Consider the following 13274-nt stretch of genomic DNA (forward strand, 5'->3'; position numbering starts at 1 on the left):
TCCTGTAGACTGGGTGGCCCCATGCCTGGCGTACTGCTGTCTCTTGGCACCAAGGACTTCCTTCCCCTCTCTCCCATGCCGGAGCCCTTGTTTCCTACACCTTGGGTCTTCTTTGTGGTAGAACACATCTTCCTATAGCTTCCTAATGCAGGATGTTTGAAAATGGAAACTTCTAGAATTTGGATGTTTTAAATCAATAGTTTGGATATAGGACTGATTGATGGTTTTTTGAGTAGAGAATCGAAGATGGGAAATAATTTTCTTTCAGAATTTTGAAGTCGTTGTCCTCTGGCTTCTAGAGTTGTGAGAAGTTTGAGGCTATTTTCCTGAAATTTGTAGGGTCTTTTCCTTGACCCCAGGGCTCTATACACATGTGCACTGTAATGGGCACTCCAAAAGCCCTTCCAGTATAAACACTAATGGTGTTTCATTCTAGGAAATTTAATTTTCTTGTTGATGATTTCTTCCTCTTTCCGTGTGTGTCTACTTGTCTGTGTGTGTTTCTGTTTGTGCGTCTGTGTGTGACTGTGTGCACATGTGTGTCTCCACGTCCATGTCAGTATCTGTGTTTGGGTATGGGTATGGGTGTCTGTGTGTCTGTATGTGTCCTTGTGTGTGTATGTCACTGTGTGGTGTCTATGTTAAGTACGCATCTATGTCTGTGTGTGAGTGTGTGTTTGTGTTCTCTTTGGAACTCCTGTTATTGAATATTGGACCTTCTGGACTAATTCTGTAATTAAGTTTTTTTTCTCATTTTTAGTCTGACTGTGTGCTCTGCTTCCTAGGAATTTTTCTACTGCTCAACCCTGGGGAAATTTGGAGTACAAAAATATGTGATAATAATAAATTATAATCCATTGAATTAAATAAGAATCTTCCCATTATTATTCTGGACATAAAAGAGATATGAAAGCAAAAAGAAAATAAGAACCCATGAGCCCATATTTACATAAATGTATTAATAAGTAAGTAAGGAGGAAGAAAAGTTCTTTTGTTTTACAATTGAATGTCAACTAATACATGCAAAAGGGATAATAAAATTTTAAAGAATCATCATTTGGCAACCACCATAGTAATAATTGATTCAGGCAAAATCGTCAATGGATGCTAAAACAAGTGGGAGGAATTTTGATGAATAGAGGATATTTACATAATCTCAAAGATTTCTTCTCCAATTACAGATTAAATTTACAGTGCTGAGACCTGGTAGATCTCAAGTTAGCCAAGTGAATCACGAATAATGGGACAAACTGTCTTCATGTGTTTTCTGATAAGGAACAACAGACAAACCCAAATTGAGGGAAATTCTACATAATAACCCCCGTCTCTTCTTCAAAGATGTCCAACTGATGAAACACACACACACACACACACACACACACACACACACAGGCCGAGAAAATGTTCCAGATTAAAGGAGACATGCCAACTGAATGCAATATATGATCCTGAATTGTATTCTGGGCCGGAAAAAGATTTCTATGAAGAACATCACTGGCAAAAGTAGAAAAATTTGAACAATGGCTGTGGTCAGATAACAATGTGGCATCAATGTTAATCTCCTAATTTTGAGAATTGTACTGTGGTTATGTCAGCCTTTATATTGTTTTTAGAATACGAACTCTGAAGTTTTGGGGAGCACATCAGCAACTTATTCCAAGGTAGTTCAGAAAAAGATGGTTGGGGGAGGGAGAAAGGGAAGGGGAAAGAGAGAGAGAGAGAGATGGAGGAGGAGAAACAAGGAGGGAGAGAAAGAGAGGGAAATGAAGAGAGAGAAAACGAGAGAGCAAGCACGGAAAGAAGTAAACAACTGAGAATACAGAAATTATTTGTATTCTCTATGGAAATTATTTGTACTTTTCTTTCAATTTTTCTGAAAGCCTGAAATTATGTCAAACCAATGTTAGGGAAAAAAATGAAAAAGAAAAGGAGGGGGGAACTGAAAAAACAATTATGTGCTCTGGCCAGCCTGTGAGGACTTCCCTGCGGAGACCCGAGTGGGGTGGTTGAAGGGCTTGCAATGGTGGGATTTTTTTAGCCTTTTCCTTGGGGGCTCCCTGGCATGTTCTCCTGCCTGGGCTGGGGGGTGGAAGGACAGACAGGCTGCCAGCTCACGGGAAGGCATGACGCATCTCTTGTGCACACATGCCCTTTGTCCCCCGTTTTCAGTGTGATCTGCTATTCTAATCTGTGTGCTTGTCCCTAAAGACCCTTGGATTTACTCTCTCTACGGAAGGAGTTTCTGATCTTTTGTTGGATCTCGGAGGGCCATCACCTGGCCTTTATCTGGCTATGAGGTTTGGAGGGGGGCAGGGGGCAGGAGGTGGGGGATCAGGTTCCATTTGGTACTTCTTTTTTAAAAAATTTAAATTCAATTTAATTAACATATACTGTATGATCAGTTTCCGAGGTAGAGTCTAGTGATTCATCACCCAGTGCCCATTCCCTCACATGCCCTCCTCAACGCCCATCCCCCAGGCCGCACCGCCCACCTCATGTCCCCTCCAGCAATCCTCAGTTTGTTTCCTACGAAAAGAGTCTCTTGTGGTTGGTCTCCCTCCCTGATTTCGTCTTCTTTTAGTTTTCCTTGCCTTCCCCTCTGTTCATCTGTTTTGTTTCTTAAATTCTACATGCGCATGAGATCATACGGTATTTGTCTTCCTCCGACTGACTATTTGCTTCTTAAAATGGCCTTTTAAGACTTCTCCTTATTTCAGCCTTCCCCCTCACTTCCTGAAGGATCTAGCGCCACCAATTCCTCAACTTTCTGAGACATTCTGTGGTGTAAATGGAGATGGTTCTCGGTATTCTTTGCTGCCAGCTTAGAATTCCGTTCTTTTAGTCCTGCTAAGTTATTTGCTTTCCAGCTTTCACAATTTTGTTTCTATTTTTCTCCTCTCATTTCCTCTTGTGTGATAGTCGATGCCTATTAAAAATTCCACTTACTGTCACTTTTGTAGAGGTTACAAGTGTTCAGTCGTGATTTTTAACAGTCAGTATGTGCCTAAATCTCTCTGCATTCTTGATTACTTCCTTTGGGTAGCATCCCAGAAGTGAAATTATTGGGTAGAGTGCACAATCCTTTTTGGGGCTCTTGATGAATTTTGCCAAATTTTAATTTTCAACAGGATTATATTTTCACCCAATTTCCGCGACTTGCCTCTTTTCCTGAAATGTTCCCCACCTCGGGTAGGATCGTTACAAAAATAAAATACAAAAATATGTGTTATTTTAACCAGGGGAATAAGAACTCCCTTTTGGCATGTATTCCCCCCTCGAGAATGATGTTTCAGAGAAAAGCTCCGGGTAGGGGCATGAGGCTGAAAGGTGGATTCAGATAAATAGGGGGGAGTGCAAGGGTGCGAAGGGGGACTTGAACTTGTGCTGTATGCTATCTCTACATGAGGCACCAAGGAAGCAGAAGTGAGTATGTGAGCCCAGGGTCTCTACTGCTTGCCAGTGTGGTCAGGGTGTCCCTGGTTCAAGCACGGGCACATTCACTTGGACGAACTGATCGAGAAGCAGAGAAAGAACAGTAGCAACAAAAAGGCTTCTAGTCCATGAGCATCATCCTGGAGTAAACCCCAAATTAAGCCCCAAATGGGGGACCTGAGTCTTCCTTTTTTTTTTTAAGATTGTATTTATTTTGAAGAGAGAGAGAGCACAGAGGAAGAATGAGAGGGAAAAGCCGACTCTCCGCTGAGCAGCGAGCCCGATGAGGGGCTTGATCCCAGGACACTGGGATCACGACATGAGCTGAAGGAAGACACTTAACCAACTGAGCCACCCAGGCGCCCCGTGAGTTGTCCTTTTAATCCAACTCAGTTTCCATGTGTTTTTGTCATAGGCAGGACCATCTTATCACACAGGTAATGCTTTCCTACTTTGGGTGATGTCTTTTGCTATATACAGCACAGCTCCAGTATGCAAGCCAGCTTCCTTACCTGCTGCCCAGCCAATTTCTGCCCCACTCGCTGAGGTGTTTTTTGTTTGTTTGTTTGTTTTTTTTTTTACTTATTTAGTTTGGGATAATTTTAGACTGGCCCAAATGTTCCACACCAGTATACAGAATTCCCATCCGATTTCCTCTAATGCGAACCTCTTACCAACCGTAGGACAATTATTAAAACTAAGAAATTAACACTGACAAAATCCGAAGTACTAATCGAATAAACCTTAACTGGGAATTCACCACTCGTCCCTCTGAGAAAGAGACAAGGACCACACACTAGCTGGGAACTGGTGGGTCATGGCCAGGCCTTCCCCTTGGTTGTGCTCAGAGCTGGCCTAGTCCTTACCTCGGGGCCTCCATGTTTTTCTCGAACATAAACAATCGCTCAGATCACAAACATCAAACAAGGCCACTCTGTGACCACAATGAATCAAGACAAAACAAGACCACACTATACTCATGTCTGAACACCAACAACAGCACGAACATTGTGGAACCAAAAATAAGCGAATGTCCCCCCGTCCTGGCTACTATGAGCGACTGCTGCCTTACTAACTTCGGTGTTAGCTTGCTTCATTACTCCCCCCCGCCCCACCTTAGAGATAAGCTTCATGAAGGTGTACGGTCATGGCTTTACCCCCACTTGTTGACAGCATGCAATCGACACCCACGCCCCACTTCCTTGAGCCCTCCCCAAACTCACCTAACAAACTCTAATCCTCTACCAAATCCTTTCTGCTTCCCTCTCCCTGAGACACCTTATGGTGCTTCGTGGTGTGCATTTCCCCCATTGCCATGAGGAATAAACTCAACCTGTTCCACTGGGGGGTGTGTTCCTGGTAAGTTTTGCCCAGTGGGTATTCATTGACACCACTGATGTCCCTTTTCTGGGCCACGATCCCATCGAGGATGCCACATGGCATGTAATTCTCATGTCCCCAGTCTGTGATAATTCTCCAGTCCTTCCTTGCCTTTCACGGCCAGCTGTAGGATGTCCCTGGATTTGCTGGGTGTTACCTCATGGTTCAACTGAGGTTTTGCATTTTGGGCAAGAATACTACAGAAGTGATATGCTGTGCCCTTCTCAGGGCATCATCTCGGGTGGGGGGGCACATGATGCACATCACTGCTAAGGCGGACCCTGATCGCTTGGCTAAGGTTGTGTCTGCCAGGTTTCCTCACCACTAGTTTTGCCTTCATTCTTAATGAGTATATTGTGGCAAGACCACTTTGAGTTGGTGCAAATGTCCTGTGGCTTCCATTTTCATCTGGTTCTAGGCCCCCACTGAGGATTCTTGCCTGCAGTAATTAGTGTGGTGTTTGCCAAGTGGTGACTTCCCACTCCCATTATTTCTTCTATATTTATGAATTGGAATTCTACCATAACAAAGAGTTCTTGCCTCCCCTATTTATTTACTTATTTGAGTATTTATATCAGTATGGTCTCATAAGAATTGATTTTATTTGTGCATTAGAATCTATGACTATCATTATTTATTCTGTAGTTCAGATTGTCTCAGATTTGGCTACGGAGAGTCTCTTCAAGTTGGCTTCTGTGCCCACAAGTTTTTAAGCATGTCTTTTCTTTCTGGCCACATAAGATTATTCCAGACTCATCTTCTGCTTTCTTAGTTTTGGAATCAGCCATTTCTCCAAAGAGTTTTGGTCTCTTTTTACCGGAGAAACCAAGACCTGGACAACAGGTAGTGGGGCAGTGTCGCTGTTTGTAGGCCTTCTCAGAGACAGAGCTGGGAAATATATTTCTAACACTCCATCTTTATTTCTGTGTCTATCCATTTGTGTATCCAAAGCAAAAATCCCGTTTTTAGTAATACCTCCAATTCCAGTCCAACCTTAGAGGGCTCAAATTTGCCTTCCCTCTTTCCTTGTTTGTAACGCCCTTCTCTGATGCTAAGAAGCCTGTCTCTCATTATCCACAATATACTTACTTACTTACTCAACACTTAAAATAATTTTGCAACAGCTAAACCACATCCACATGGGAAAAATATTTACTAACCAGAGTACAATTTTTTGCGCATGGTTCTTTGTCTCCTCTCTTGTTCTAATTTGAGGTGACATTCACACAGCACAAAACTAATGGTTTCCAATCATATGTGTGGTTCTTTTGCCTTTAGCCTTATACTGTTGTAGTCAAATGCTTACTTTTCAAGTTGCTTAGGCTAGTTCTTTGGTGTGGTTATCCTAGTCATGTGTAACACAGTTAGGTCTGCTCGTTATCGTCTGTCTTGCATCTTGGTGCAACCCACATCCTGGGGGAATCTTAACTATTTATTTGTGGGTTGTGTGAGGCATTCCCATGGCTCTAAGAGTCAGATTTATAAAAAAACATACTCAGAGAAGGTTCACTTCCTCTTCATCCCCCCCTCCTTTCCCATTCCTCCCTTCTTTACATCCCATTCCCACCACCCCCTGTAGGTAACCAATCTCATTAGGTTCTGGTTTATTCTCTCTCTCTCTCCTCTCTCTCTCTCTGTGTATATATGTAAAATATTTTATGTATATTTTCATATAATATATATTTATATCCCAAGTGAGCAGATACATGAATGTTTGCTTATACTCTTTCTTCTTCTTCTTTTTTTAAAGATTTTATTTATTTGACAGAGATCACAAGCGGGCAGAGAAGCAGGCAGGGGGGAGGGAAGCAGGCTCCCCACTGAGTGGAGAGCCCGATGCGGGGCTTGATCCCAGGACCCTGAGATCATGACCTGAGCTAAAGGCAGGCGCTTAACCCACTGAGCCACCCAAGCACCCCATACTCTTTCTTTCTTACCCGAAAGGTTGCATCCTCTAAATACTCTTGGTGTCTGCTTTTACATTGTTCTCGTTTAGCTGGGTATCTTGCAGATCATTCGTACCAGTTCATAGAGATCGTCCGCAAAACAGCATGGTACTCCACTGTGTGGAGGTATCATGGATTTAGCCAACCATTCTCCCATGCACCAACACTTAGGTCGTTTCCAGTATTTTTGATTACAAGCAACACTGCAGTAAGTAACTTTGACGTGCTGACTTTTCCAAGAGGGAACTGTTCAGGACCCGACACCCTAGTGGGACGGGGGTGCTTCCTCTCCTTGTCTGCTCCTACGAAGAGCTACATGGGGCGGGCCACTTGAACTGGTTGTCCAGCTCCTCTTTGCTGGTCTGTGCCTCTCAGTCGCCCTTTGGAGTGTCATTATGTCTGCAAATTCATGGCCCCTTGCCTGGTCGATGACCCTCCCACATGACTTGCAACTGCAACTTGCCAAGTGGCATCCTAAAGAGCTGCAGACGGACCACGAGTATACCCGCGTGCACACGGTCCCATCTGCGCCGGCGTATGTGGCCAATACACCTGAAGTGGGCAGAAAAGCCACATCTCCGCGCACAGGCGATGAGACAACAGCTTTCAATGAGCCAAGATGGCTTCTGCTTTTCTCTTCAGTACTGAGCATGGATGGACTTCCCAAGGCCCCCAACATTACCTGCTTGAGGAGGATTCCCTTCTGAGCCCGGGGGAGGGCTGGGCTAGGGAAGCGAGTATAGTGGCTGCCCAGCTGTCATTCACGATCAAGCCACAGTCCGTTCGCTGGGAGGGGTTAACAATGATCCCACACTGTCCACCAGCCTGCGGCATTCTTGTTTCCTTACGGTTCCTCTGGACTGGAGCAGAGCCCTGGGGCCAGGATTAGGGGCCTGCCAGAGCCTGCAGCACTTTCCTTGGCTGTGTGAGGAGTCCTTTGAGCTAGGAGACCCTCTGTTCTTGCCCTACATTTGCCTTCAAATACAGAATGCCTATATGTACCATGAGAGACATTGTATCACTGAACTAGGACGTAACCCTGCAAGGGCAGATCCTTTCCTCCCCATTTATGCAGGCTCAGAGTGGTTAAGCAATGTGCCCAAGGTTATACAGGAACCAGCAGAATTATTACTTGAAACCAGGTCTGTCTGATTCCAGGGCTGTATTCCCAAAAGAATATAAATCCAACAATGTATTGATTTATTTCTTTAGCAAACGATTTCTTTTTTAACCCTAGAGGAACCATTCAGGCTCACGGAATCACTGGTGGACAGAAGTCAGATATTACAGGGGAGGAGTGGAAAGCAGGAGACCAAAAAATGGTCACTTTGAGTGAACGCTTGAACCGGTTTCTTCCTGTGAAGAGTCAGACTTGACCGCCAGGCTGTGGTTCCTCCCGCGAAGTCGTGGCTGCAGTGGGTGGCGTGTGTTCTCGTAGATCGGTTCCTTTGCCATGGTAGCTGTCCAGTTGTCCTCTGGTCCCATGCCTAGTCCCCTTGGTGGTGAGGTCAAAGGAGATGCCAGTGAACCGCAGGAACATTCTCTGGCAAGGTGAAGAGTTAGTGTTCTCAGGCACCCAGGGCCAGGTTCATGGGCACGCAAGCTCCTCAGTCTCATGGAGCCTGCACTCAGTTTCGTGCTCTGTTGTCTGGCCAATCCCAATAACAGGAGGCCCCACAAATTAGGGAGCTGGTCCTGCAGGCGGAAGAGGCAGTAGCTAGCAGAACTCCCGAGGAAGCCGCTTCGTGCTGCATGTGCCCAGCAGCACGTCTCAGTCTGTTTGAACAGCTATAACTAAATACCATAGACTGGGGGGCTGGCAAGCAACAGACACTTCTTTCGCACAGTTATGGGGGGCCGAGAGTCTGAGATGAAGGGACCAGCAGGTTCGGTGTCTGGAGAGAGCACTCTCACTGGCACATAGGTGGCCATCTCGTCCCTGCATGCTCATGTGGCGGGAGGGGCAAGGGGACTCTCTAGGGTCTCTTTTAGAAGGGCACTAATCCCGTCCATGAAGCCTCCACCCTCAGGAGCTCCTGCTCCAAGCCAGGCCGCCTTGCTGTGGAGAACCCAAAGGGTGCTCACTACTGCCATCTGGAGGCTGCTCTCAGCAGGGTGGGAGTGTGAGACGCATCGGGAACATCCTCTGCATTAGCTTCAAATGGGCACAGACCTATGCCTCAGCCGGACAATGATGGGATTCAGAAAGGGCTCCCTGGGGGCCGGGCTGTCTGGAAAAGCTCTGGGTCAAGGTAAGACTCTGACAGGGTCTTAGGTGACACGTGGGACTTAGTAAGTGGAGAAATGGAACCATCTGAGTCTCAGCCCTGGGAACAGATGACATAACACACTCCCTCGTGGTCGGGCCGGGCCTTTGAACCCATCACTATAGACCGGCTGTGGGGAATACTGCAGGTTGCGTTCTCTCCAAGCAGACAATAAGACGGGATTCGGGGTGTGTCTCAGTTTCCCGTGGCTGCCTTAACATATTACAACAAAACGGGTGGCGTCAACCAACAGAAAACTTTCCTCTTGTGCTTCTGAAGGCCAGAAGTCACAAACCAGATTCACTGGGCGGAAAGACAGGTGTTAGGAAAAGTTGTCAGTCCTCGCCCTCCAAACCGAGCCAGAAGGCAACTGTCTCAAAGACTGTCAGGCAGCCCAGTCCTGCCCTTTCAGAAGCTTGGCCTGCCATCCTTGCTATCGTAGTTGCCCTGGGAGTTAGTGCCTGGAGCCGTCAAAAGGCAAACCCCCCAAGACGAGCAACCTAGTGGACAATGAGATAGGACTTTTCTTGGCCCATGTTTAAACGTGAATGAAGGGACCCAAACTGGGTAGGATGGGGTGTGAATCAGCAGGCGAAGAGGAAGGCAAGAGGAGCAACGACTATCTCAGCAAGTTGCTCTTCCTCCCGGGCCTCAGTTTCCCCATCTGTAGTATGAGAGCTATTAAGTCCGGCATTCTGACCTAAAGGTGCCAATTCAGAGGGGAAGAGGGGAGACCGACTGGGAGGTCCCTAAAGGTAGAGAGCTGACAGGGAGGCTGGACAAAGGTCCAGAGAGCCCCCCACTAAGGCTTAAGGGGCCAGGGCAAGAATCCACATGGAGGCCCACATACCATGTGACTAAATATTGCAAAGGTATAAAGGAAACTAACCAACTGTTGAATAAAATAAGTTCTGTTGGCTGGCCTTGAAAAAATGTTGTTGCAATGACTCGTAAGGCCAAGTTTGAGCGAAAATTCTCAGACTCCTTCGACTGCTACACTGGAGGCTGTGGTGAGGACAGAGCTGGCCTGGGACCCCAGCTGTGGCTGCTGTGTCCGGCTCAGGCCTCCTGCTCCAGGGAGCAGAGCAGGCTGCTGGCCCTATGGTGCACTCTGAACTCTGTCTTTGCGGTGAGGCCAAGGCCACGCTTCCTACGGGCTGTTCCCTGCCAGCAACTGAGTGCAGCAGGGCCTTGTGGAACCTTCCTTCAGATAGCACTGATGCCAGTCATAGAATGCCCCCTCTGACCTTCTCTCCCTCACTTGGGCTCAGATCAGCAATACCTCCTCCTTCCCTTCTATGCAGGGATCCTATACGATCCTTGCCCATCTTGCCCTTGTCCTGACACCTGCTTCTCAGAGGTCCTGGAAGAACACATTGGCCCATAGCCCACAGCTCATCTCTTCTCACCCGGGGCTCCTTCCCACATCACGAGGTGCCTCACTGGCGCACACAGGACCCTAGGCACCCAGAATGTGGCCCTGTCCATGCGTTTCCTCGGCCTGCAGTCCCCACACCCTGTGACAGTGTGGGAAGTGTGGCAGAAGGGCTAGTGCGAAGGCACGGGGAGCAGGGAGGGGACACTTCTTGTTTAAGTCTGACACGGACCTGGCCAGGGGCCTCACCTTCCCCCTGCCTTCCCTCTATGTCAACCTCTACCTCCACGGCTCTGTCCTATGTGTCCTGCCTGCACACGCTTCTGGAACACTATTTGTAACCTCTTATACGTGTCCCTGGCCCTTCACATCCCTGTCTTCTTTCACTAACTCGAGAGTCTGCTGGAGAACAGAGGACACCAGAGCTCAGCAAGGTCCAGTGAGTGTCTGAGGTCATGGTTGGGTCTTCTGCCGCCCAGCCCCAGGCTTCTCTGTGACGCTGTAGACAACAAGGGCAACCGCACCGTGCAGCACGACTCCCCTCTTGTTGTCAGAGTGTTCCTCTGTTCCTGGAAAATGAAGCCCATCTCTCCAAATGTCCCAGGATGCAGCTGCTTCTTTCAACCCTGCAGCTACCCTCCTGGGCAAGGGAAGGCCAGAAATGTTGTCCCCCGAGGCCGGCAAGGCTCCAGCCCCTCAGAACTTATCGTTATATTTGCAGTCTGGGTAACGGTAGGCAAATCTGGGGTCACAGGTTCTCAGGGGCCTCAAGATGTCTTTCAGGCGGCTGGCGGCCCCAAGAACTTCAGGGTCCGGGAGGGCATCCTCCCCACACTGGCTGAGTGCGGTGTCTATCTCCTCTTGCACTGGGGAGGGGAACTTCCCCTGGAGGAGTGGAGGTAGCAGCTGCCGACACACAAGCACCAGGCTCTGCTTCTCTGGAATGGTGTAGCAGGAGGGCAGCTCAGCCTGGCAGCCAGAAAGCAGGCAGCTAAAGATGTCTCTACTCTCTCCTACTGTCCCGGTGACTGCTGGGCTGCCTAGAAAAGAGAGATGCACGATATTACACTCCGTATGACCTGCACCCCTTGCAGAGGAATGGAGGGGGGGGCACCACTAATTAGAATTGCTGGATGAATGTTTAGGGTCCTAGCATTTCCTGTCACCAGGTGAGTTAGAGCTTGGGGACACAGTGGTCCCTGCTGAGGACAACACGGGAGGGACTCTCTGTGCTATGGCAGGAGGAGGCCGGGGCATGGAAAATGCGCTGATCCCTGCCAGAGGTTGGGCTTCTAAATGTAGGGCCCAAACCCATACTGTGATCCTCCCATTATTATTAGGGAACGAGTGAATGCAGGAAATCTCTAGGACCCATCTCATCTGCCCTTGTGGAATACAGAGTTGAGAGAAACAGCAGGTGATGTAGAATAAGGATGCAACAGGGGCTGGGGGGCTGCCCAGTGTAGTGGTTTCCGTTGCCTCGTTTCTTCCGACTCGATTCTTTTTAATAAAGGTGACTCAGGAAATGAGTCAGTGTGGTTTCACAGGTCAGTCTTCGGAGGCCTTCTCGTATCAGCAAAATCAGAGATCAGACAAGAAAATCCTCTGTTCTGTGACTGGGCTAAGAAAATGTGGTCACTGCTAGAAACTGGGATGTTCAAGGAGTTCTACAGCCCTGGCTGAGTCCCTGAGGGTGGGGAGAAACCCAGTTCCCTCACATACCACATTCGAGGCCATGCCTTTCAGTTTGGAAAGTTTAGAAAAAACGAAGGTGTGCACTAGGGCATCAGCCAGATAGGTACGTGTGAGATAAAGTCTAGAAACATCTGAGAGAGGCTCCAAGGAGGTAGACCCAGAGGTGGTGCGTGTGTGAAGGGGGAGGGCAGGGCAGGTGCCCTGTGCCACACTGACCCACATTGGACAGTAGCAGCGCCCTGAGGGTTTAGGCGGGCGGGAGCAGCCTTGCAGAAGACCGCCATGGACAAAGTCAAGTCCAGTTCCCCTTTGGAGCTGGAGCCCAGACTCAAAAGGGGAATAGGGACATTTTCCGAACTGGGGCGTCTCTCACAGTGACACAGGGAGACCAGAAAGGCCCCGGGGTGCGACGACCCCCTCCCCCCATCACCTCTCATTGACTCCTGTCACCCTGATTTCCCCTCTGCCAGCGGCTCAGCTAGGCCCACGCTGGATACCTTCCTGCTTGTCGATGACGCCCAAGGCGCTGGCATCCCGGATGAACAGATGCCCGTTGTTAAAGATGCCAAACGTGCCTGCGTCGACGTGCGTGAAGTACAAAAAGTAGTTCAGGTCGTTGCTCCTCAGGGACTCCAGGACAGCGAGGAGCTGGAAGGCCAGGTCGGCCGCCTGTTCCGGGGCAGCGCCGTAGAAGTCGCGCAGCGGGCTGGTGCTGGTGCTGACCGCGAATCGGCCGCAGGAGCCCAGGTACTTGGGAAGCGGCCAGCCCTCGGCGCCGGGGAAGATCTGCAGAGCAGGACGGGGAAGGTGTTCGGGAATGAGAGAGAACATCGCTGAGAAGCCGCTCCCCCCCTGCCTCTCACTGGGATCCCCCAGAAGGATGAGCCTCACCGGGCCCCTTCCGTCTCCAAACGCCTCTGCCGCGTGTCCCTCAGCGTATTTTTTTTACCTCTTGGACCACGGACCCTGTGCCCCTTTCTTTCCATCGTGGGTGGATGAAGGCATTCGGAAAAGGCAGCCCTTATTTCCAGGCAGCGGATGCATTTCAACAGGTTCCCCAAGCGAGGGGCGATTTTCCATGCGCTTCCGGATTCAGGGGACTATGTTTATTTCAAGAGTTGAAGAGTTGAAAAAAATATGACTAGTATTTGGGATTTCACAGACAGCCCTGCCTAGGAA

The 13274-nt window shown here is 48.5% G+C and overlaps 1 protein-coding gene across 1 annotated transcript in view; it reads right to left on the minus strand.

Moving 5' to 3' along the window:
• Positions 1 to 6662: 6662 nt before the first annotated feature.
• Positions 6663 to 13274, minus strand: part of DIPK2B (divergent protein kinase domain 2B) — a 42355-nt gene continuing 35743 nt past the window's right edge. The window contains exons 4-5 of the mRNA XM_045996310.1: positions 12593 to 12881; positions 6663 to 11440 (exon numbers count right to left, since the gene is read on the minus strand). Of these exons, the coding sequence (XP_045852266.1) occupies positions 11097 to 11440; positions 12593 to 12881 (633 nt within the window). The 3' untranslated portion in view covers positions 6663 to 11096. The remainder of the gene's footprint in view (positions 11441 to 12592; positions 12882 to 13274) is intronic.

Source organism: Meles meles, chromosome X (genome assembly GCF_922984935.1).
Source record: "Meles meles chromosome X, mMelMel3.1 paternal haplotype, whole genome shotgun sequence".
NCBI lineage: Eukaryota > Metazoa > Chordata > Mammalia > Carnivora > Mustelidae > Meles > Meles meles.